The sequence below is a fragment of the Melanostigma gelatinosum genome (assembly GCF_949748355.1).
Source record: "Melanostigma gelatinosum genome assembly, chromosome: 23".
NCBI classification, from domain to species: Eukaryota; Metazoa; Chordata; class Actinopteri; order Perciformes; family Zoarcidae; genus Melanostigma; species Melanostigma gelatinosum.
This window is the reverse complement of record NC_136656.1, coordinates 11634852-11660391: the sequence shown is the minus strand read 5'-3', so window position 1 is coordinate 11660391 and position 25540 is coordinate 11634852. Positions and strand designations below refer to the sequence as shown.

Sequence of the window (25540 nt, the reverse complement as noted above, 5' to 3'; positions counted from 1 at the left end):
GTAGTCCATGAGGAGGCTCCTCTCCTTCCAGTTCAGCCTCTGCCTCCACAGCTCCAGGAGCCTCCTCGCCACCCGGACAGACCGCAGACCCAGTAGAGAGCCCAGGGCCGGGGCATCGCTCAGCGTCGGCCCCACTGCATCCACCAGCTGCTGCAGGCACAGGGCTCGTGACCTCAGCAGCGCCCCCGTCAGGCCGGGGGTGACGCTGCTGCTGATGTCCAGCTTGGCCCTGTGAATCAAAGGTTCTCTCAGCAACCAGTACAGAGAGTTAGACTGTGGGCACCTCTTCCGAGTAAAAAGGGCCCAAGACTTAAAAACACCCTGATAAAACGGAGGCAACCCACTTAACTTTAAAATACTAGAATCAATTAAAAACAGAGCAGCATCCAGCCCCAGGTTATTTGCACGCCTGAGGATGCAGCTGGCCACATCTCGCCACACTAAACCTTCCGGACTTGTGAGGTACTTCTGTAAAAACTGGAGTCTAAAAGTGGCCGTCTGGCTGGCTAGGTGGACGAGGCCCTGTCCCCCCTCCTCTCTGGCTAAAAACAGCACCCCCTGTGGCACCCAGTGTAGACCCTCCCAAAAAAAATCCACCATTTTCCTCTGTATGTCGGCTAAAAAACCTGAGGGAGGGTCTAGGCAGGTTAGTCGGTGCCACAGTTGGGATGCTATGAGATTGTTTAACACCAGTACCCGACCTTTAAAAGACATCTGAGGGAGCAGCCACTTCCACCTGCAAAGTTTCCCCTCAATCTTCTCTGTGACGCCCTCCCAGTTCTTCTGGATGATGTTCTCTTGCCCAAGATGTATCCCCAGGTATTTAAACCCGTCCTTCCTCCACACAAGGCTCTGGGGGAGAACTGGGAGGCCGCCACGCCATTCACCGACAGCAAGGGCCTCACTTTTCCTCCAGTTCACCCTCGCTGCCGATGTCCTGCTAAAAACCCCCACAATGTTCGTTAAAAGGTCTGCATCCCTCTGGTCCTTAATAAAAACAACAACATCATCAGCATACGCAGATAAAATCATGTTCCTACTAAAACCAGGTAAAACCAGCCCCTGCAAGCTAGCGCGTATCTTGATGAGGAGGGGCTCCAGGGAGAGTGCATAGAGCATCCCGGACAGGGCACAACCCTGCCGGACCCCTCTACCCACTCTAAAAGGAGCACACAGACTGCCTTTTATCTTCAGCACACTCTCAACCTCATTGTACAACACCTTGATCTTAGCTATGAAGCCAGCGCTGAACCCAAACTTCCCCATAACTGTCCAGAGGAAGCTGTGTTCAACGCGGTCAAAAGCCTTTTCCTGATCTAGAGAAATCAGACCAGTGTCGATACCCAAAGAGCTGGAGACCTCCAAAACGTCCCGAATGAGGTAGACATTGTCTACCATGGACCTGCCGGGCACACAGTAGGTCTGATCCCCATAGATGACCTGCTCTATAGCTTCCCTCAGCCTGGAGGCAAAGAGCTTGGACAGGAGCTTGTAGAGACACAGGACGCCAGTTTCCGATGTCCTGCAGGTTCCCCTTTTTCGGCAGCAGTGTTATTACCGCTCTCCGGCAGGACATCGGCATGGAACCAGAGGCCAGACTCTCATTAAAAACGTCCAGTATGTCGCTGGCAAACACATCCCAGTACGTTTTAAAAAACTCTACGGAGAGGCCATCGATGCCGGGAGCACGCCGCCCCTGCATCCCCTGCAAGGCGGCACTGAGCTCCGGCAAGCTTATGGGCCTGTCAAGCTCCCTGTTTGTCCCCTCAGAGACCTGAGATAGCCCCCCACAGAACTCCTCTATGAGGGGTTCCTCCTCCCTGTACTCACTTGTATACAGGGAGGAGTAAAAGCCCACCGCTCGCCTCCGAATCTGGCTTGGTTCCACAACCGGCTGTCCCGTGTCTGCCAACAGTGAGTGGATCACCCTCCCCTGCCCACTCTTCCTCTCCAGGCCGAAGAAGAAGCCAGAGGGAGTATCCATCTCCGTGATGCTCTGGAATCGGGACCTGACCAGTGCACCCTGAACTTTAACGTCCAACAGGTCGGCCAGAGCCATCTTTTTTCCTTTGTCCTTTCCAGAGCGAAGAGAGCGATTTTGGGCTGCGTTGCCGCTTATAAGCGGGTCTCTGCGCACAGCGGGAGACGGCTTGTCAGCCAATGAAAGGTCCACCTCCGCGGTGGACCGAAGGTGGAGGTGTGGTCATCTCCAGGGGGCAAGGATCAGACCCCAGGTCATTTGTGAGGAGGGGAGGCCCATGTGAGGGACTCAACCAGCCAGGAGGTGGCGCCAGAACCCCAACACCGACGAGGTCGCAAAAATCACGTATTCATAATCATCTACCCTAACATGGAAGCGAAGGTTGAGCTCCTCATTCCGGTTGTTAAGGATCATAAACGGGTGTCTGCGGTGGGACACCACGTGCTTCAGCAACTGAGACTTACACCCAGACAAGATCTTTTTCATCGGGGATACGATCTTCCCGTGTCTGGACAGCTCTCTGCTGAGGAACTCGTCGGTGATGAAGGGAGGGACATTGGAAAGGACAACCTTAGTTGCCGGCTGCGCCAGGGGCAACACCTGAACAAACAATCCGTTCACCGTGAGGCCTGCCTCCACGACACGGTTCACCTTTTCCACCTGGTCCAGGAAGAGGACCACGGCACCGTTCATCCGAGCGGCCGACTTGATGCTGCTGTGCCCGACCCTCTCCCCCACAGCCAGCCCCACGTCCTCCACGCTGCACGAGGAGCCGACGGCGATCTTGATGTCGTGCTTCCTCGTGAGGTGGGACAGCGCGTCTCCATTCACCATGGCGTCTAGAGACGCCGACCGGCGAAACACCGGCAGGAGGAAAAAAAAACACCCAAAAAACCCAAACTCTCCCAACAAAAGCACAAAGAACAAAACGAAACTAAAGTGAACACCAACCACTAAACCACATTAAATTAATCATACATAGAGAGAAGGCTTGTCACCCCCGAGGGCCTCGGCCCTATCTGTCACTGTGCCAGAACGATTCTCCCTGTAAGTGATCCATGGACACCGAGTCTACAGGTCAACTGTGACAGCCTGCCTGGTGTGCGTGTTTGTGTCTTACGTAGGTGCGGGTGGGTACATCAGTGCATCTGCAGTCTGTCTCCCATGATGCCAGTGGCTGTCAGTCTCCAGCTCCTGATTCACAATGCAGAGGTGTGTGTGTGTGTGCCACAAATGAAATGAGATTCAGGTAGAGATGTGACGAAGGGCATCACGGGGTTAGAGATTCACGAGAGCAATATGTTGCCACGGCAACAGTCAATGACACTTTGTCCATGTGAGAGTGGCTCACATGGGGGAGAGGAGAGGAGAGGAGGAAACAAGTTGAAGGGAAGCAGTTGCCATAGCGACTCTCCATTGCAGCTGCCTGTAAATCCCCCCCCAAGTGTGAGAGTGTCTGCCTGACTTTAGCTGAGCCTATGTATTAAGTATGACTGTGTGCGTGACCCTAGTGCATCGCGGTAGTTTTAGCGCTGAAAAATTTGATGCATGTTTCAGCAGGTATTTCACATAGCTCTTCTGTGTGTGTGTGTGTGTGTGTGTGTGTGTGTGTGTGTGTGTGTGTGTGTGTGTGTGTGTGTGTGTGTGTGTGTGTGTGTGTGTGTGTGTGTGTGTGTGTGTGTGTGTGTGTGTGTGTGTGTGTGTGTGTGTGTGTTCGTATATAAATACCAAAGCAGGTTTCACAGGAAGGTAGACACCCTCCATCTCTCTTCCCTTCTAACAGCAGCTGTCGTGGTTATTCATGTGGTTGTTCTGCACTACTACTCTTTCATATCCCCAGGCCTACTCACACACACACACAGAAGCCAACAGGCGCTGTCACTGTGCGCCATATGCTACCGTAGGCTCCTGGCAGGAGTATCGTTGCTCTCAGTCACCATGGTAGACTGGTTCAAAGGTCAACGAGGACCCATCGGGGACCAGGCTGCATGCACACAGCACTGTGGTGGCAGGCATATGTTGAAGCATCTGACATTGACTCTGAAGTGTTTTTTAAAGAACGATGCTAGAATGTATCATCGTCATTTGTCTCTTTTCAATCATATTCAAGAATAATGCATAACTTTTGATGCATCTAAAAAGCAGAATGACTCAATGACGTGAAGAAAAGGGAAAGCACTTGTTCATGTTTGAAGAGAAACAACAATCTAAGACTCCCAATACTCTTTGGGGTAGAAGTACTTGCCATTGTGTGTTCCACAAGAACCAATCCCAACCTAAACTATGTGTCATGTATCCCAACGATAGAAATGACATTATCACATGGAACTTTTCACTTCTCTTTCCATTATTTTTGACCTCGAGGCAGTATCCACGAACAATTTGTGCCAGTGCGAAAAAGAAAATGATGGCATCAAAGAAAAGCGGTGTTTGCTAGCGATTCCCCGCGGGGTAATCGACCCAGAAATAGGTTGATGTAGCCGTCCCTGCAGCTCAGGGCGAGTTGCGATTTGCATTTATGGGAGTTCTAAGTTCCAATGTGCAAAATAAAATGAGGAAATTATGGAAATTCATAGCAGACATGATATATTAAGAGCCAGTGGCCATTAATTATCTGTTGGTTTCACACAGGACGTTCTTTAGACCCCGGCTCTTCTCTTAGCAGACTTGGCTTTAATGTACAGTAACTCCTCACGTCCTAATGGGGCTTTTTTTTTTACCAGTAAATTGCCTTTGTGCTGCCCAGTTGCCTTCAGTTTGTTTGTCGTCCCAGAGCTCCATCGTTTCACACAGCCTTTTAAAACGTCTTTTCTTTGGCGTGAGCTTGGACACCAACACTTTGAGCTCCCGCAGTTTTAGTCTTTAGTCTCTTTAGTCTTGCGTTTCGTCCACACATTCGTAAATTCTTACGTAGTTTGAACTATTTCTGCCAACCAATTGCACTCAACCTTTGCATCAGTGTTGGTCAATCTGTGCCTCAGTGTGACATAAAGACCGTCAGAGGCGGGCTAACTCTGATACGCTACGCTACCTCAGTGATTGTCTTCAAACATTATTGCTTTAATTCCCAGGAAACATTTGATCAGACTCTAGTCGTGGAGTTTGTTCAGTATATTATGGTCCAACAATATATGATCAGAGAGAATATGAGAGGTGTAAATACAGTTATTGACGTTTGTGCTCTCTTTCTCCTCTGTGTGTGTGTAGATATCCGGGACCGCAGGAAGAAGCCGGTGATGCTGTTCATTCACGGAGGCTCCTACATGGAGGGCACCGGAAACATGTTTGACGCCAGCGTCCTGGCCGCCTACGGCAACGTGATCGTGGTGACCATGAACTACCGGCTGGGGGTGCTCGGTAAGTGATCGGCACACGCTCCCCACAGACATTCCTGTTCCTCTGAGCATAATGGGCGGATAATTCATTCAGCCTCCTTACTCCTATCACAAAACAATCCTCATCGCAAAGTCGCTCAGCAGACTCTTCTTGATGAAGTCGGTGATGTACGACTTCAATACAACTGATCGATATAATGACAACGAGTGCAGGCGTTGATCATGAGCGCTCACTGTTCTTATGGATTTGCTTTGTTGATTATTCCCGTCTGAACACTGATTGTGTGTTTACATGAAAGGCCCGTGAGCCATTTCAAACCCCCTCCACCAAAAAAAGCACCGTGTGTCACTGATATTTTTACTCAAACAAAACTAAATGTTGAATTTGGTTTAAAAGGAGCATTTGATTTGCACGGCAAGGACTGTCGTTTTTTTAGAAGATCTGATCAGATTTCTGTGCTTGTGACTAAACTCATCATCATCTTTTCATCCGGATTGTAATTGAAAACCTTTTTGTTTTAGTTTTTTGCCGAAAATGTTCGATTACAGATACATTTGTGTGAGTGCGAGAAAAAACTCCACATTGTTTTTGTCATTGTTCTAATTAGCATTTCTTCAAGTACCAAGGTGAGAGATATCCTCATCTTCTCATCACAAGCAGTGAGAGTTCTGTGTCTCTTTCTCTTTCAGCAGTGCGTTCAACAGGCGAACACTCACAACCTTAGGCTCAAAAGAGATTGATGGACTTGCACCACCTTTGACCTTCTCGCCATGTGTCCACTCACTCTATTATTTATTCGGCGAGCGAGTCCTGCATACTGTCTCCAGTTAGTAACTCTCTCGGAAAGGCCTTTTATGAGAGGGAGAAACGGGAACAAGCGTGCAAATCAGATACAGATCTGGCATTTTTACTGACACAGAAATGCACCTCACAATTCTTCATTTTAACTGCGCGCCGTCGCCCCGGCGCCTGCAACCTCGTCTATTTTTGCGGCTGTATAATTCATTCCACAAAGAGCGAGGATTGTAAAGAGGAGAATGCATTGACGGTGTGTTTTGGTCAGAGCAGGCATGGTTATGATGCACTTTTGAGCCGTTGCTACCAGACACGGCACACATTGACGGTTGAGGGATTTGGAAAGGAGTTAATGTGGCTCGACAGAGCGAGTGCAGTGGGCATACTGTAACCTGTCTGCTCGAGTCGCATGAGGTTCTGAATAGAAAGAGAGTATCATCTGTCGCCTCGGCTCTCTGGCACGAGCTCGTCATCCTTTTCCGAAAAAAATACGCTCTGTCTCGCTCTGTTGAGACCAAGTCATTTAGCTTGGAGAGGAGGAACAGGTGCTAACTAAAGCCAACCAAGTGCATTAGATATTTCATTAGCCAAAGAGAGAGTGGGCTGCTGGAAGCTGTTTAAAATCGGCTGCTCCGCATTTGTTTTGTTTCTTTTTTTGAAAGCGTCTGTGTGCTTCTTCTGAGACTTTACGCAGCATTTACAATAATGACAGACTTCTTTTATTTGCCTGCAATTACCGCGTGAGTGTTTCTGTTCTGTAATTCTATCCAAAATGTGAGGATTATCAAAGATGGTTGAAGCTGTCAGGAAACCAGTGTGTGACATTCTCATCGCTCGTCACCGGAGTCCTCCACAAGCTGCTAGCGTGAGTGCTAACAACAGACATGTTCTTTGAATTCCTTCATATTGATCAAATTTGGGGGAGTGGCTTTGGAGGGAGGCCTGAAGAGACGAGCAGTCGGTGTTACAGACGACATTTCATGACTTGTAGAACTATTATCGCCATTTTTCTACCTCCGAGTGGTTTCAATATTCCTTCTACCCTGTTTGCTTGTTCACAACGTGTCGTCGTCGTGATGGGGAGACATGGAGACATGGAGTTCCCATATGTAGGAGTGACTTATATGATTACAGTGTTATCATGACAAAAAAAGGCCCAACATGTAACCGGGAGTTTCCTTTGATGCAGTCAAACCGACCACGTTGTTTTTGTGAATGTGTTTGGTTTGTTATCAGATCGGTTGGTGCTCTGATCAGGTTGACAGTCCTTAATTGACTTCACAATGAGACAAAGTCTTACGAAACAAATGATTCATTCTTTAAACTTTTGTCGTTTAGAGTTTTAGATGTAAAAATAATTTGGATCAGAAGGAATTCAAGTGAGTGGATTAATAACAGAAGTTTTTACTGAATTTGATTGAAGTAAGAAAGAAGATAACGGTGAAGTACTACATTGTCTCAGATTGTTACTCTGTCACTGGATGGGCTTTCGGTAGGACTGGATCTTATTCATCTCCCGTCCCGGTATCGTGACTCGTGTCTCTCTTCGCTTGTCTGGTGGCATCTCTTGCATCAAGGAGAAAGCAAATTGAGAGGCAGACTTCTGTCATTTGTATGCGAAGAGAACACCGCAGCTCCCTCCCAAATATGGGAGCCATCCAGTGCAATTTGGCCATGATTAGGAGAAATGTGAGTAATCTTTCGCACCATGCATCCTACATGATGGATGGCATTTTACTTTGACAGAGAGAGAGACTCAGAGAAGCCAGTATGGGGGTAGGGGGGGTTAGAAATGCACATTTGTACGTGTTTTTTAGAGGTGGTGTGCGTCAAGCACGTGTAGCTGCGTGCATTCATGCATATCAATGTCTGCTCTGTGGCCACGCTGCGAGGGCTCCCACATGCTGATTTGGAAGGGCACCGCGGGAGTTATTGACACAGCAGCTCGATGTGGTCATGTGAAATGCAAACTCAACACTGCGTGCCTGCCAGACAGAAACGGTTATCTTCACTCTCTCCAGCGCATATTGGGAGTTTATAGATGTTTGCTTTAGCTTCAGTCAGCAGTCCAAAAGTTTACGAAGCCCACCACAAGTTACTGTGAAGGTTGCACATTGTTTGCATTGCAGCTGGAGGTCATTTGAATGCACTGGTGCTGATTAAAACTTAAAGTTGGTATTTTAAATGTAGTATTACTGCCACACATGTTTTGGTGGCATCTCGGCACGCTGAAATGCCACCTCCCGTCAAATACACTGCGCACGACTTCTCCAAAGCACACAGCATGTGGGTTGTGGCTACTCCGGTAGTGGGCCAATCACACCGTCGCATTAAATCGAAAGCTTGCTGTGATTGGCTGCGTGCGAAACCGTACAATGGATCTGGGTACAAAGGGGATTGAATGCAGATATCGTTTGACTGGAGAAGTTTGGAAACTACATGGAACTGGGTTATCTTGGTTGATGGTTCAAGAGTTCTGGAGTAGTAAACCTAGCCATGAGAGTGGGAGGAGTATCTTCATAAGGCATGCTGGTTGAAGCAGGGTTTGAACACCAGATCTTTAGTTTGGTGTAAGTCGGTCGAACCAGTGAACCACAAGGAACTTGCTTTGCACAGTAGGGGTTAAGACCACTGCTTGAGGACTGGGTGAGTTTTGTTGGAATTCCAGTTGGAGCACCTTCTCAGGGGGCAAAATGAAATGAACGTGATGAAAGCTCAGTAACAGCAGAGTGACTTTGGACCCGCTTGGCTTTTTATTCCCTTACCTTAATTCATTGTGAAACAGTATTTAGGACTCATAGCTTTTGGGGTGTATTCAGTCACTGTAGATACAATATATTTAATATGTAAATGCATCTGCACTCTCTCTGCTAACCTCCATTTCTTCTAGACTGCATGTACGCATCCACGCATTGTCCATATATGAGAGGATTTCAGGTGAAAGAAATCAAGCACAGACAGACAGGAATCACAGTAATAGGGGTCAGGGAAGAGAAATCAACCTTTTCAATCTTTCTTTCCTTCTGGCTGATTGAGAGACGTGATCTTTTCTCTCTCTCTCTCTCTCTCTCCGTCTCCACTGACACCCTTATTTAACAGCCGCCTCTCCAGCCCTAACCACCATGGACTCACTCGCATAGCGGAAGGCGCCCGGCTCTATCCATATGCTAATGTGGAAATGCACCTGTCTGCACCCAGGCCGACGTGTTTCTCCAGCAGCAGACCCGGCTCAGGGAGTAAGCAGCGAGCGTGCATCTCTGCGGGGAATTCTGCGGAGTTCAATATGTAATGAAAAGCCTCGCCGGGCCACTGAGCGCTTGACTTTGGCCCCGGCCGCCTCTGCGACAGACATGCTTACAGTCCATATACGTCACCTCCACCCCAAATGAGCTTTTTATAACCTCTCCCACTGTGCCAGAGTCTGGGTGGGTGAACAAGGGCAGGAGAGAGAGAGAGATGAAAGGGAGACGTTGCATTCATTCTGACATTAACGATGATGATGAGAGCAGAGGGCTGGAACAGAGTACAGAGCTTGTAGCATTTTTCTGGAGCTGCAACACTTATGTCGACATACTGCATGCAGCATGAGCTGTGTGTGTGTGCGCATGCCCTGGCCAAGATACACACACACACACACACAGATTTTGAGAGATGAGCGACGTGACAGTGGGAGAGAGATAAGAGGGGAGGGGGAGGGGGAGGAGAGAGAGGGGGGAGGTAGAGGGACTGCATTTGCCTGTGATGCTAAAAATAAAACCTGCAGAGCCACTTTAGAGTGTGCACTAGAGCAGACATTCATCTACAGCACAATTCTATATGCTCTACATCTTCGTGCCCACATGCATGCAGCGGATATGGCATCATTATCGGTGCGTAGACTGAACACACACAGGCTTGAATGTGTTGTGCGAAGTCCTTTTTTTTTTTTTTTTACTGTGTACAACTTTGGGATTCAGGGAGTATGGAGTGAAAAATGCCTGCTCAAACTGTGTGTGTGTGTGTGTGTGTGTGTGTGTGTGTGTGGTCCCACGACCAGACATCGATGTGAAACGTGTCCTGAGAGGACCAGAGAAGATATTAAGACTCACACACCTCTCCCAAACGCTTGCACACACACACACTGTTCTCAGTCTCCATAGCAACCTCCGGCGGAATTGATGAGCAGAGTCCTCTTGACTCTGTGCGAGGGGAGAAAAAAGGGGACTGTGGTGTCTTAAGTGTGTGTGTGTGCGTGTGTGTGTGCTTGGTGGTATAGTGTGTGTGACTTTGAGAAAGAGGACAGGCTGGTCCACTATTATCTGAGAGGGGATTAGCACCTCAGCTGGCCATTGCCACACACACACACACACACAATCATAGACTGACACACAGTCCCATGGGCAGGTGAGACACACACACGCATCAACACAGCTGCAGACATGTGTTCAGACAGCTCTCACAGCTCCCATTCTCATTCCTCCTCTGCTCGTCCGTGGCCTTCACACGCTCTCACCTGACATGCCTGCACTTTCTTGCCTCTCTTTTTTTTCCATCTATTTCCCACACTCCTCTCCTCTTTCCCCCTATAGATTCCCACCTTCAGGAACATGTGGAGTACAGCTATGTATTGTGCAACACTGCTTTCAGTATTGGCCTCATTCTTACAAGGAGAGTGTCCCCGGTATGGATGAATGAAAGCATGTAATATATGTCGTGGTGGATCAGACTATCCAAGTTAAAAAATATGGGGTCTCCTTGTGGATGAAGAAACATCAACACACACGTGTGTGATTTCCTGTGGGCACTCTTTAAAAACTGAGTTATGGGGCAGATTATGCTGATGTATGTTTCCCATGCCAAACAATCTGCTTTGTAAGTGAGGAGCCATGGGCTGGTAATAGCCAGGGATGGATCATCATTACGGAGGGATGACACCCGTTTGAATCACCACGCGGCGCTGCGAGGCTAAACGAGATACTTGCTTCTCCCGTGGGGATGGCGGAGTTGTTTGGGGAGCCAGAATACCATCCCGTACACCTTTTGTATTTAGATTGACACTCACAAAGGCTGTTAGTGAGTGTACGTACAAACGAAAAAGCAGTCGGCATTTGGGATGTGATGCTTGTGTCTGTGCCAAATGAACACTGCATTTAAGCTCTATTTGCATGCAGCCAACACAGGATATAACAGTGCTATGTGTCAGTGCTAACACATTCAGCTCACATACACATGTTCAGGTGTAAAAGATGAATCCCCGGATGCACACTTTTTCAATCGTTAATTCATAGTGTTATTAATTGAGATGTTTTTCGTGGAAGTATTTCAAGTTCAATTATTTCTGCTGTACCCACTTTGCCTCCATGGTTATTCTTTAACGTCAGCTTTCTGGGGTGATTTACTACGTTTCCCCATGCCATTCGTAATAATCCTGAGAGAACAAATCCGTCAGGAAACCCTTAAAGCAGGTTGTTGATTCTTTTGATTTAACTCAGCTGATCAAAGGCCCTACTAGGATCACCTCCACAACCCAGTCACAGATTGATCTTGTATTCAGTAATAAACCAGAAAGGATCACTAAATCATTCAACATGGTGACAGGTCTCTCTGATCACAATCTGACACTCATAGCCCGGAAACTCACTAAACACCGTTTTAATTTTACCACAAACAGAAAGCCACAGCGTCCCAGAATACCTAGGGGTAACATCACTGAATTTGAGAACACTATCAAAGAGATTAATTGGATATATAATCTGAAAAATCTTAATGTTGAGGAAGACAGTCAGGTCATGATCTCCACCATCCAGTCCATAAAAGGTAGATTCCAGAAGGTCTCAAAACCAAAACATGGGCAAAAAACATCTCTGCCATGGATAAAGGGTGACATCTGGAAGATCATGAAAGAACGGGATAGGGCACTTAAATCAGCCCTCAGTTCCAAACTAACTGTTGATAGACACAGATTTGTTATGCTTAGAAACAAGGTCACAAAAGAAATCAGGAAGGCAAAAGCTAACTTTTTTATCCAAATATTAACTGAAGCAAAGGGCAACCCTAAAATAATTTGGAAAAACATTAAGCTGCTGGCAGGGAAAACTGGTGATAACTCAGAAGATCAAATCCAGGTTAACTTAAATGGCAACTTAACACGTGACCAGCAGGAGATCGCCACCGCCTTTAATTCTTACTTTGTAGATACCGTTAAGTCTCTCACACAGAATGCAAACAATGGGCCCACCATTCTCCCCTCCACAGACTTTACTCAACCAGTCTTCAGCCTAAGACCCATTTCTGAAACTGATGTGCTGAAGGTGATAGATTCACTTAGAAACTCTAAAGCCTTAGATGTATTCGGACTAGACACCATGTTTCTTAAGAATATGAAGGAGTCACTGTTATATCCCATCACTAAATTAGTTAATCTGTCTTTTGAACAGAATGCTTTCCCTAGGGTCTGGAAGCCAGCTATAATTATACCCATCTTTAAGGCAGGTGATAGAACCCATGTAAATAACTACAGGCCAATAAGCATTCTCCCCGCTTTCTCTAAGGTAGCCGAGAGGTGTGTAGCACAACAAGTAATTGCTCACCTCAATAGCAGTCCCTTCAGACTCCACCCCATGCAGTTTGGCTTCAGAGCCCAGCATTCTACTGCAACAGCCAACTGCTTCTTTACAGAACAGGTTAAAGCCAAGCTAGGTAAAGGGGGAGTGGTGGGAGCAGTGTTTCTAGACCTAAAGAAAGCCTTCGATACAGTAAATCATTCCATATTAATTACAAAATTGGCCAAATTTAATTTTTCTCCTGACACCCTATGCTGGTTCAAATCCTACCTGGACAATAGAACGCAGTGTGTACAGATCAACGGTGTTTCATCCCCCATCCTCAATTACAGTGTCGGTGTTCCACAGGGCTCTGTGCTAGGTCCTCTTCTTTTCAGCATGTACATTAATGATCTGCCATCAGTATGTGCACGGGTGGATATACAGATGTACGCTGACGACACAGTCATTTTTGTACATGCACCCAACATCAAACAGGCAGCAGACAAACTCACTGAAGAAATGGTCCATGTCACTAAGTGGCTGTCAGACTCTTGCTTACATCTCAATGTGAAAAAAACAGTCTGCATGTTTTTCTCAAAGAGGGTGAATAATATTACAACAGAGCATCCTGTGTACATATCTGGTGAACAGCTTCAGGTGGTCCATAACTATAAATATCTGGGGATCATTCTTGACTCCACACTCACATACAAAAAACAAGTGAAGCATGTAATGGCAAAGGTCAAGTTTAGTCTACATAATTTCAGATACATACGCAACAACCTCACAACTGAAGCTGCTAAACTGTACTTTCATGCAATGATCCTCCCTCATATCACTTATTGTCTAACTACCTGGTCACACACTCACAACACAACCCTGAAGCCCCTACAGTCCGTCTATAAGCAGGCTATCAAGGTACTTGACATCAAGCCCAGACACTACCACATTTGCAACATCTTGCCCAAATACCATCTTCTGTGTTGGGATAGTCTTGTCAAATTCCATAACAGCTGCTTAACCTTTAAAATTCTTAATGGCCTTGCACCTCCCCCGTTGAGCACTTTCATAACACAAAAGACCAATAGCAGACTAACCAGAGCAACAGCTCGCAGGAGAAGCAAGTTTAGCCAGCTATCATACTCTGTCACAGCTTCCGTCACCTGGAACACTCTCCCATCACACATAAGACAGAGCACCACATACAGGTTCTTCACACACAACCTCAAAGCCTGGCTCATTAACAACCAGGTGTGTCAGCACTAACAGTCTCATGCCTGCCATGTCCGTATGTAGCCTGCCTGTCTGCCTGTCTGTCTGTCTGTCTGTCTGCCTGCCTGCTTGTCTGTCATGTTTGATCCTGTGTCTGCAGGATTGTATTGCACAGCTCTGTTTGCTTGTTTTTGTGTTGTTGTCTTTTTAAACAGTTTTTAAATGTTTAAATGTTTTTAGCGGCTTTTAACACCGTGCCCAGGGACAAAGGTTGAAAATTAGCTTTTTTAGCTAACACTGTCACATTTACAGTCATGTTTTTATTAATGTGTGCTGTCGATTAATGTGAACTGTCCCTGTACAAATAAAATCTTTAAAAAAAGTTGATTCTGTCAAAGGAGCGACTGGCAACTGTTCGCCAGTTGAGTAAATTGAGAGCTTTTCCATGTCCCTCCCCATCGAAAGTCCCACCTCAGTGTGTGGCTTTATTACTTCCTATAGTCTGCTGAGGCTGCTGTCGGTGTGTTTGCCTCTGCGGCAGCGTATTTCTACCTGTGAGGCTGTTGAATATCACGACCATCTAAGTGTAGGGAATGCAAAAGTGGGGAAACTGTATTCATACACATTGATGATTGACAGTGTTGCCGTTTTCTCCTGTCGATTTAAATGAAAAGCTGCCAACCAATTATTTTAGCCCCAAAGGCAGCTACAGTGAAGAACCGTTAAGAAGACGTATGAATTGAATCGTCTTGGCCATTAGGTTTATATGTATTTATGTATTTTGTTCAGGTCAGTACAAAAACCTGAATATATGTGCAATATGTTTAATGTGTGGTTGTGATGTGCATTAGTATAAGGCAGGTTTTCCGATGGGGACATTTAAGTGTATTGTCTTGTTTGTGCCAAAAATACCAAGATGTCCTATAATGCATCCGGTCACATCTTGCAGGATGCAAAGCTATGTTCTTTTCTTGCATCTGACTCACAGTCCTCTGTGCAGTGGACGATATGTCACATAGACTGAGCCCCGGTGGCATCAGAGACAGAAGGGATTAAGTAATCATAGAAATAACGAAATGACACAACTAAGGACAGAGAAATGTGTCTGTAATGTTACTGTCGTGAATATAATGCTGCGCGTTACAATCCACAGTGTGTGCGGTTATAACTTAGAAGTTCAAACTATTTGCACAGTAACGAGAGCAGAGCGCTCCGGGTGGCCCTCTGTCTCTAGAGGGGGTCAAAGTTCAAGGTGCAATGTTGTGACGATAATTGACTGCGTACTGCATACAGCACGTACTTACTTTGTAAGGGCAGCTGCAGTACTTACTAAAAATAAAGAGTAAAAAGTTTGGGGCATAACAAACTTTTAGAATTCAGCAACCAGGATATGGACATGGAAGGTTCTGGTGGGATTACTGTCCACCTGTGCAAATGTCAGGGAAGGCCTAGATTCAGATATTATTCATCATTTGGAAGTTTCCACCACAATGTAAAAATAAATCCCCCCCCCCAAAAACACACACACACAAACTCCCTCAGCCCATTAATCCAGCTTGTGCCAGTTGTCACCTCCCTATGGTTCCAGTAACACTGGATCATCCTGGAGCTCAAGCTGTTGGACCCTTGGTCCTTCTCCCCAGGAGGAGGCTCCGGGCTGGGGGACCAGCGGGACCCGTGACCCATCTACCCTCATGGATCTCCTCTGCATTAACCCATCAAGTCTGGCTAACACAGACCTGGGGCCAGGAGAGAGAGAGAGTGTGATTGACAGGAGGGAAAGCACGGCCATGTCAGAGGCGAAAGGACATCTGAGCAAACACACACACACACACACACACTCACACTGTTGCATGTACACACCCACAATAAAATGAGACAGCGGAGGGCCGAGGGAGAGGGAGCTGGACAAATGAAAAGCGCGGAAAATAGTGAGCGAAATGGAGTTCACTCAGCCGAGGAGTTCACTCTTCTCCACACACACACCCATGCACACACACACACATGCACACACACACACATGCCAAACACAGGCTGGCGGTAGTAACTCACTGGCCCAGTAACAGATGCTGCGAGCAGTGTAAGAGCCATGCAGGCTACACCTGCTCTCGTCTGCTGCTCCACCTCCTCTGTGGTCCACAGCCCCCACGTCCATACACAGAGAGCCCCCCGCCCCCCACACACACACAGCCAGGCCAGACCAGTGGCCAGACCTCTCGGCCTGGCCACTTTCCGAGCCATGTCCCATTCCACCTCTCTTTCTCCACCTGGTTTTCTCTATAATAAGCTATGCTGCCATTAACCCACACACAGACTGTCCGTCGCAGTTCATATAAGTCTTTATTTATTTCTCTCTTCACACAAGTATGCATGCATGTTAATAGGTTCCTGTTAATTTCCTTAAAGCCAAGCTGTGAATCCTAATTTTGGTAAACTCCAGAGCACCGACACACTTTCATTTTCAACCTGTTACCACACCTGGCCAATTGAAAAACATTGAACATTTTCCTCTAAGTTTGCTAATGTGTGTGAAAGTGCATTTGCACTTATTCCTGAACTCAGCATATTAAGCAATCTATGCATATGTGTTGGTTTATGTGATGGTGATGAGATGGGACATGAATATGTACACGGTGGGGGTTGTGTGTGTGTGTGTGTGCGCCATCCACCTGTGCTACTCCAGCTCTCCTCCGGCTGACGGCTGGAGCAGCGTAGGCATCTATTTAGGAAGCTGCTGCAGCTAATTATCTAATTAACCAGCCTACGCCGGCCGGGGAGCCAACCCTTTTCCAATCAGCGGGTCTGAATGAGCCGCGTCCACCGACCCGAAGGGAAGGTTTGCGCTCGGCTCTATCTTTCTTCCACTCGCCGCGTTAACTCTTTACAGCCCTGACACGCCTGCTCACACTCGGCATGGTGGAAACAAAGACGTGCTGATGATGATGATGATGAAAGGTTATTTGTACAAACGATGCTGTCTCATGGACGGATGCGCGTGGGCGCACACATACGGACGCGCTGGATGTAGTTCATGTTTTCATGTGAAAAGCTCCTGTGTCAAAAAAAACAACACCAATTTCTTTCTTTTTTTTCTGTGTGAGGCTATTTTCTGAACACTTCTGGAACATTTCAAAGAGCACCAAATGAATGACTGCTTGAAATTGTTGCTCAAAGCCTCGTGGCCGTGCAATTACCGTGATCTGTGGAACATCAATGACGACCAAAAGTTATGACAAGCTTTCATGTGAATTAAGTGGATGTTTTATGCTTGAACACTACCCTGAACATGCCCACACTGGCAGCACTGGGTCTGAGGGAGACGGGAAGTGAGGGGCTGTGATCCGTGCTCATGCATTAGCGCGCCTGCTTGCCTTTTGTCAATGTTTGTACATACGACAGGCAGCATAACTGTTGACTGTTGAATTAGTAATGAACACAGTTATAAGGCCACTCTGTCCTTTGGTGTGTGTTTATGCACAAACCTTTCAAAAAACAGACAAAACCCTGCAACAACTAATTGACCGCTCGCTAAACCCCATCTCCCGAACAGTGATGGTCTAAAGCTTAGAACCGTAACTAGGCACAGCAGGCCCGTTGAGCTTTGGATTTCTTTAACACCAAAGCAGTGTGCGTAGTGCTCCAACAACAACATTACTCTGTGTCTCCGGAACCAGAAATACACGTAACAAAGTGCAAGGAGTGGATGAAACAGTGTTCATCATTACCCTTGGTTAGGCTAGAAGCATTGTTCTTTATTAGCACAATCATACTGGGATAAGTAGCCTTACCCTGGACTTCAAAAACAATGCTGCTCCATGTGTTCTGCATGGAAATAAACAGGGATCGGCTGGAGGATGTTTGGTTCCTCGGGAGACATGCAGCTTTAGCCTCAGTCTTGATGCCCGAAATCATGTATGTAGCCAGCTGGAAACAGTTTTCAGCCATCTCGCTGAGTTATAGCGTCACTATTACTTAGCAGTAGTGTACCGACTCAGACAGAAACAGAAACAGTGGCTCTCAGGGCCGATAAATGATTATTAAACTTGATGAATGTTTATATTCGTATATATATATATATATATATATATATATATATATATATATATGTATATATATATATATATATATGTATATATATATATATATATGTATATATATGTATATATATATATATATATGTATATATATGTATATATATATATATATGTATATATATGTATATATATATATATATATGTATATATATGTATATATATATATATATATATATATATATATGTATATATATATATATATATATATATATATATGTATATATGTATATATGTATATGTATATATGTATGTATGTATATATGTATATGTATATATGTATATATGTATATGTATATATGTATGTATGTATATATGTATATATGTATATATATATATGTATGTATGTATGTATATATGTATATATATATATATATATATAGATATATGTATATATATATATGTATGTATGTATATATGTATATATGTATATATATATATATATAGATATGTATGTATGTATATATGTATATATGTATATATATATATATATATATATATATATATATATATGTATATATATGTATATGTATATATATGTATATATATATATGTATATATGTATATATATGTATATGTATATATATATATATATATGTATATATAGGACACGGCACCAGCGTTTCCTCTCTGTAGGAATGTCCCCGATTAAAGGACTAGTTTGTCAAATAGTTTGAGTCGGAGCAGCACCCAAAAAGTGGCAAGAAATGAATTTGCTCTGTGGTGCTTTACAATGTGGTGTGTGTTTTTGAACATCAATATAGTGCGATACTGGATCACGAACATGAGTGTTTTGATACATGATCTGAGCCATGTAGAATCTTTGATCTTTGATCACAGACGGTTGGTTGGTGCTTTAGTGCCTCTTTTTCTCCATCTACAATGCAGGATAATCCTTTGTGGTTTTGGGGTGAGAGTCGAGTTATGATTGCAGAATACATATTGGCCTACGAAATCTCTTAATGGTTGTTCTTGCTCACGAAGCGTGTCTTTGTGTCCGCTCAAAGCTTTTTACCTACTTCACGCCGTCTCACCTCCCTCGTCACCGAGCACACTTCCCCACGCTCGCTTGTACCCTTTTCAATTAGAAAGAAATACACGTGCTTGATTGGCCAACTATGGCTTGAAAGAATACAGGAGGCATAAAAACAACAACAACAACAACAACAACATTCAGTTCTACTGATACTCTGTCTTCTGTACATGCCCAGACATGTAAAGGGGAGATCCTTGTATGTGAACAAAGTGTTGAGACGTTTGTGTTTCTCTACGAAATAGAATAGGATCAAATGGAGGGTGTTGCCTGACACATGTAAACAGGAGATGTCTGGGTGACTTTGCGGAAATTAGCTGGCTCCAAGTGTGCTTTGAGCAGATGTGAGTGGTGGGAAAAAGCAAATTGGAATTGGCACTTGATCTGACAACTTGGCTGTGTTCTTACCTCCCGTCCTCAATATGAGTGTGGTAAATTGAGTGCAGCCCAGTATGGGAATAAGATGACGGGATTTATTTGATTAGTTTTTTGTATTTTTTTTGGCTCGTTTGTAGATCCTGAAAATACTGCTACCTTTTGGAGTTGAAGCCTTTTCTTCTTTTTCCGGCAACTAATAGGAGACTAATAGGAGACTACTGCCTGCCTTCATGTCAAAACAGCTTTAACTGCAAGTCCATTGACACAGACGGCTGTGAACCTAAACAAACACACGACACATTCCAAACATGACACAAACCATTTATGTGTCATGTGGCGCACATTTAGCTTTCCTACACTTGTCGCGTATACACACTTCAATCATGCATTTGATACACCATGGATAATGTATGACTTGAATGCAGCTGATGTGAAATAGTCCAAGGAGCCCCGACACCTCCAACATTATTCATATACCCTGTGTGTGTGTGTGTGTGTGTGTGTGTGTGTGTGCATTCACATTCATGCCCTAAGAACATCTTGACTCCCAAACTGGTTTCCTAGCAGGGGGGTTGTGGATCGCCCCCCTCAGCGGCTAAGAGTATGATTATGTACCGCTCTGTATTCACGCACTCGCACAATGTGGCCTTGTGACGGATTTCCTGGCAGAGTTGATATCCTGTGAGGAAGAATAGAGAAGAAAAAGGCTCTATCTTCCCTTACCTCTGTTGCAGAGACCTCCACCAGGAATTCCTTCTATTCCAAGCTTCAGTCAGCCCAACCCCACCTTTTATTCCTACAGCCAGTCTCCCAATCCCCCCCTCCCTCCCTTTTTTTATTCTGTATTCCTGTGTGACTTCACACCTTTCTATCTTTCACCAACTCTTCCGCTTCCATCCTCGCTACGTCTGTTCTTCTACATCCGCCCCGATCCCTTTACATTTCACCCTCACCCTTCTCTCCAATAAAGAAGACACATTTTCCAGATAAGTGGTTTGTCTGCCAAAAGAGAAAATCAAATAACCACTTCAGTCATTAGTTACAATTCAGAAATAAGTTGTTACTGTTGTTATCTGCCCCCGTGAATACCGGATTAACCTTGAAAAGCATAACCCTCGATAATTTTCTGATTTCCTTTTCCTTGTAATAATGAGTCATCTGACTCTCATTGATGAAGCACTCAACTGTTTCTCTGCCAGGAAAGTTAGAAAAGTATACTTATTCCAAGTTGAATTTTGGTAACGAAATAGATTGCACTGAGTTAAGAGTGAAGAGTTTTGGTGACGTAGCAGCAGCCTTCTACACTCTCCAACTCCCTCTTTTCTTCCCTTCATTGCATCTCTGCGTCTCCCTCCCTGCCACAAACTAAGATCAGTTGAGACGAGCCGTGCCGTACTTCTCCATCCATCCACCCTTCTTTACATCTCTCTATCTCTGTGGTATCCAGAGCCAGGCAGGTCAGAGGAGCTCAAAGTGAAGCCTCCTACTTTCTCTCACAGTTTGCCATCCCCCCTCCATCCCCACCTTTCCATCTTCCCCATCCTCATCCCGTCTTCCATCGCTCCATGCCCTCCTTTTCTCCCCCCCCCCCCCCCCCGCGTCCTCAGCAGTGCGGGTCAGGCCGGTTCAGAGCGTCAGGATGAGCAGTCGGCTCCCGTTATGACAGCCTGTCCAAGTGAATACACCTTCCTCCCCTCTCCTGCTCCTCCTCCTCATCTTCCTCGACTCTCTGCCCTTCCTGATTCCCCCTCACTCTCACGCTGTGATCGCCCTCCTGCCCTCTTCATCATCCTCTTCCTCTTCTATCTCGTGCTCCCATCCAGCCGTTGTCATCTTTTCTTCCTCCCCTGTAACCCCGCGTTGGCCCTCCCATCCATCACCGGCTCCCCCTGTCCTCTCTCGTTGCCATGCATATGTCTCAAACCCTAATAGCTGTCCTTCCGTCTCCGTCTCTATCAGTTCATCTGTCTCCTCCTCTCTCCTCTTGCGCCACACACCCACGCCATCGCCCATGCTCTGTCCCTCATCCGTCACTCACTTCATCTTTTTTTTCCTCCCTCTCTTTTCTGTTTTTCTACTTTTTCCTAATGAAAAGATCCGTTCGTTGTGAACCTGGGGATCGTTCATCTTCATTTTCTTGCGTTGCAAGCGGTCCGTCTGTTCATTAATCTTCAGCACTCCCCCCGTCTTTCTCCCTCTATTCTATCATCTATCTGCCTCTATATGTAGCTCCTCCGAACTTCAAACCACTCTTCCTCAGATGAAACTCATTCCCATCTGAAATACATTGCTAATCCTCTACGTGTTTATTTGCAGGTACAAAGCACTAATGTTTCCTACAAGTGCTTAGACTTCAGCAGTTAATGATGAGACAGGATGAACCCTAATAAAAAGAAAAGCAGCTTCAGTCTGCATCAGCCCGCATATAATTACATTCAATAAAGATATCGCTGTTACATGGAATGGAATCACTGTTGAGTTTAATTCAATACACTTTACAATATAACCTTGCAACATTTTCCCAATGGACATGTTTAGTTTTTCTCACTGCGATTTGAATGCAGCCAAGAGAACATCCTGTAATAATGATGTTTCTTATTAATAACTACCTTAACAATAACAATAGAGTTGTGTGGTGGTGGAAGCCACTGGTTACGTTTTATTCAGCGTTAATTCACATTCAAAACATTTTTTTTTGATGATGTAATGATAACACCGACTCCTTGGAAACAGTGCTATAGATTTATGTTGTGACCATTACTGGTTTTCTTTCTAAGATTGAAAGATCAACATCACTCTCATGTCCCTCCCTGAAAGCGTGCCTTCACCCGCAGGTCTGAGCTGAACTCCGCCCACTTCATCATTTCAAATAAATGCTTAAAAAGAGGGCAGAGGGCTGAGGCGTGCATGGATGTGTGAGGCAGTATTCGCTCGGTGGGCGTTAACATTCTATTCTTAGAAACATCCAGTGACATAGATCAGTCCCAACCAGTCGACTCCATGTCAGCAGTGGCCTGTAAGGTTCAGGGCTGATTTAAAACAGTAGATGGCCTGTTTTCAACCCATGTGATACTGATTTGTATACACTTGGGAAGAAATGTCAATATTAACACCGGCATTGGTGTGTTTCATCACAGTACAGTCATATCATTGTTTATAGAATGATACACGCGTAAAGTGCAGTACCTCTTTAAATCTGAAGCTTTAGCCAAGCGATGGTTAGCTTAGCATAAAGTTGCGGTTTACACATTTCTTAAAGAAATAAAAAAATAATGTGTTAATTCGTGCGGTGGTTCTCAAACTTCTTTCAGTAATGTAACCCCCTTTTAAAAAAAAAAAAATTTCACATAACTGGTGAAACGTCACTGTGAACGTTATTGCGTTTGTGGCGGCAGTTGACAATTTATGGCAATTAAAGATTGCATTATAAATAACAATATTGAATAGAAAATGTGTTTGTGTAACTTACATTTACAATTTTTATTCCACTTATTATAGTATAATTATTTTACGAATCATGCATGACTAATATATTTTTTAATACAGTACTTCAAAGTATTCACATTTAAGAAACACTGTAGGCTGATGTTTGACCAAGCTATGCCAGCTGTCCAGTCTTAAGGCTAAGCTAAGCTAACTGTCTCCTGGCTCCAGTTTCATATTTATTGAACAGATTTGAGAGAAATAATAAGCATACTTCCCAAAATATCAAACGATTGATTTCATTTCTTCAACTTTAGTATTGTATAAGAAGCCACTCATTGACTCAAATCACAGCAAAATCAAAACGCATCATCTTTGCAAGCGAGAACAAATTCAAAATTGACCCGGAATTATTTAAATGTTATCAGGTTATAATCTTTTGCTTAATGTTGGGTTTGCACACAGCAGACTTGGAAGTTGCGGTGAAGATTTCTTCTTTAGTTTTTATCTTTTGTCAAAAGACCAGATATTTCATGTTCATTCTGTCTGTGAAAGTGCTTCAGCTGCTAGTCACCTATCATCGTCTCATTCAGAAAATATAAAAGGACTTTTATCTCCTGAACCCTGCACGTCCAAACAAACCCACCTCATTACTGCTGCAGCAAGTCCTGTCTGCCCTTTCCCTTTAAAGTGATAATAATGCAGAGGCTGCACTGTTACCTGACCCTGACCTCTGACCTCTTGTTGGACAGGGCAAGAATAAAGAGAGTTTCAGAAGATAAATCAATAACGCATCACATTATGATTTGAATCATGCTAATTGGTGTCAGCAGCAACCAGTAATGAGGCCAGTGCTGCTGTTATCTTTCCAGTTGCATTAGTTTGCACACCAGCATTAGCAAATGTCACATTTCCCCTCCTTTAAACTAATGGTTAACATAAGCGCTGACGGTGTTAATTTTTCTATCTTGTGTTGGCATTATCAGAGTTTTCCCTCTTCATTACTCTGAATTAGCAGTTAGCATCAGTCTGGACAGTGCTAGATTTTCCCCTCTTCATTGGTTTGCATTAGCGGTTAGCGAGGGCAGTGCTAAGGTTTCACTAGTCATCTCCCATTAGCAGCTGCTGAGCCCCGGCTTTCCCTTCCCATTACTGTGACTGACAGAGCAGCCGGGTGGAGGAGAACCAAGTAATCAGAGGACGACACACCAATGCACAATTCACTCTGCCTCTGCATCCGACAAACACCGAGCTGACGATGCACACATACTCAGGCTGAATGTCTGGCTGATGACGTATAGAGTACACGTTGAATCAGTTGGCCAGTAAATCTCCTGCTTTTCTTCATAACTACTACAAACAGGCAGACTCATACGAGCGCACACAATGACGCGCACAATGACGCACACACAGGATCGATGGAGATGGGGTGTGATCCACAGGAGACGGGAGAATATGTTTTACCCAGTATTTCTGGGTCATGGATCTGGACTCCATATCCTGATCTGGTGGCTGCCAGACTGAGTGACTTCATTTCATTGATTCTTGTTCAGGATTTAGATTTTTTTTTTTTGTGCTTGTTTTTGTGCTTCTGTTTTACTGCCGCTGAATTGAAATTCCCACCCGACATGTTCGATACAATAATACGTCTTAACCATTACCCTACACGTGATTCAACTCGTGATCAATGTGTTTAAGATGTCGTGAGAAAGCAAATCCAATACTGTATTGATTCTACTATTCCACATCTTATTGGAATTGTTTTGTTGTCTTCATGAGTATCTTTCAACTATGATAAGACGTAACATCTTCTCTGCTCAATCGATGACTAATAGCATCTTCTAATATCGAACAGTTACACTTAACCAAGACCAATATTAAATCTGGTTCATTATTTCAGATTGGACCAAACTGGCAACGGTGGAACTTTTTCTTCTTCTCCTTTAGATAAGGACACGAGTGTGGTGTGTGTGCCTAGAACTCTGAACTCTATTGAAGCTCTTCAAATATAACTTTGTGTTTTTAATGCTTGTAAGTACCCATTGCGAGACTACATTGCTTGAATTTTACAAATGACCTGCTGTTTAGACTGATTTCTTTTAGTCGTATTTCAGATTCACTTATTTTATATGCAAGGAAACACAATAGTGTTCCTTTCATCACCCCAAACTGTTCTCACAGTGATTCGTTACTTGTCTGAAGTCTGTCTCGCATCAGAGCCCGAGTAGTCATACGCCTTGCCAAAACCGGATGTTTGTCCTGGCGAAATCTAGCCGTGTTCAGCAAGTCTCTTGTGATCCCGGTAACTATTAGTTTTTCTCAATTGCTAAAACACTAAAACCCATTGGCTGAACAAAGTTCTCAGTTGCCTGAACTCATTTAGCTAATTGTGCAGTCTGTTGTCAATAAGCTGTTTCACATGGTAAAACACAATTTTCAGATCTCACTTCGACTTTTCAGCAAAACTCTAAACACATTCTCAGTCTCAAAACACATTCTGCACTGTAATGCACATGTCATCCATACTGGTAAACACAAGTGGCAACAATCAAATAGAAATAGAGAACACATGTCATTGATTAAACACAATCACTCAAAATTGATTTCACTTGTATCAAATGATGTGACACAACCAATATAAGCCAGTTTAGAGAGCAAACAGGTGGTTGAAGGTGGGAAGGAGAAAGTCTGAGAATGGATAGAAGAAACAATGTGAGAGGACATCGTGCTTTCTATTTGTAACCGGAACAGCACTGACTGCTCAATA

At 44.6% G+C, this 25540-nt stretch overlaps 1 protein-coding gene across 1 annotated transcript in view; it reads left to right on the top strand.

Annotated features, from left to right (window-relative positions):
* nlgn2a (neuroligin 2a) overlaps nucleotides 1-25540 on the top strand; it is a 159582-nt gene that overhangs the window by 98502 nt on the left and 35540 nt on the right. The window contains exon 4 of the mRNA XM_079295478.1: nucleotides 5189-5338. Within this exon, the coding sequence (XP_079151604.1) occupies nucleotides 5189-5338 (150 nt within the window). The remainder of the gene's footprint in view (nucleotides 1-5188; nucleotides 5339-25540) is intronic.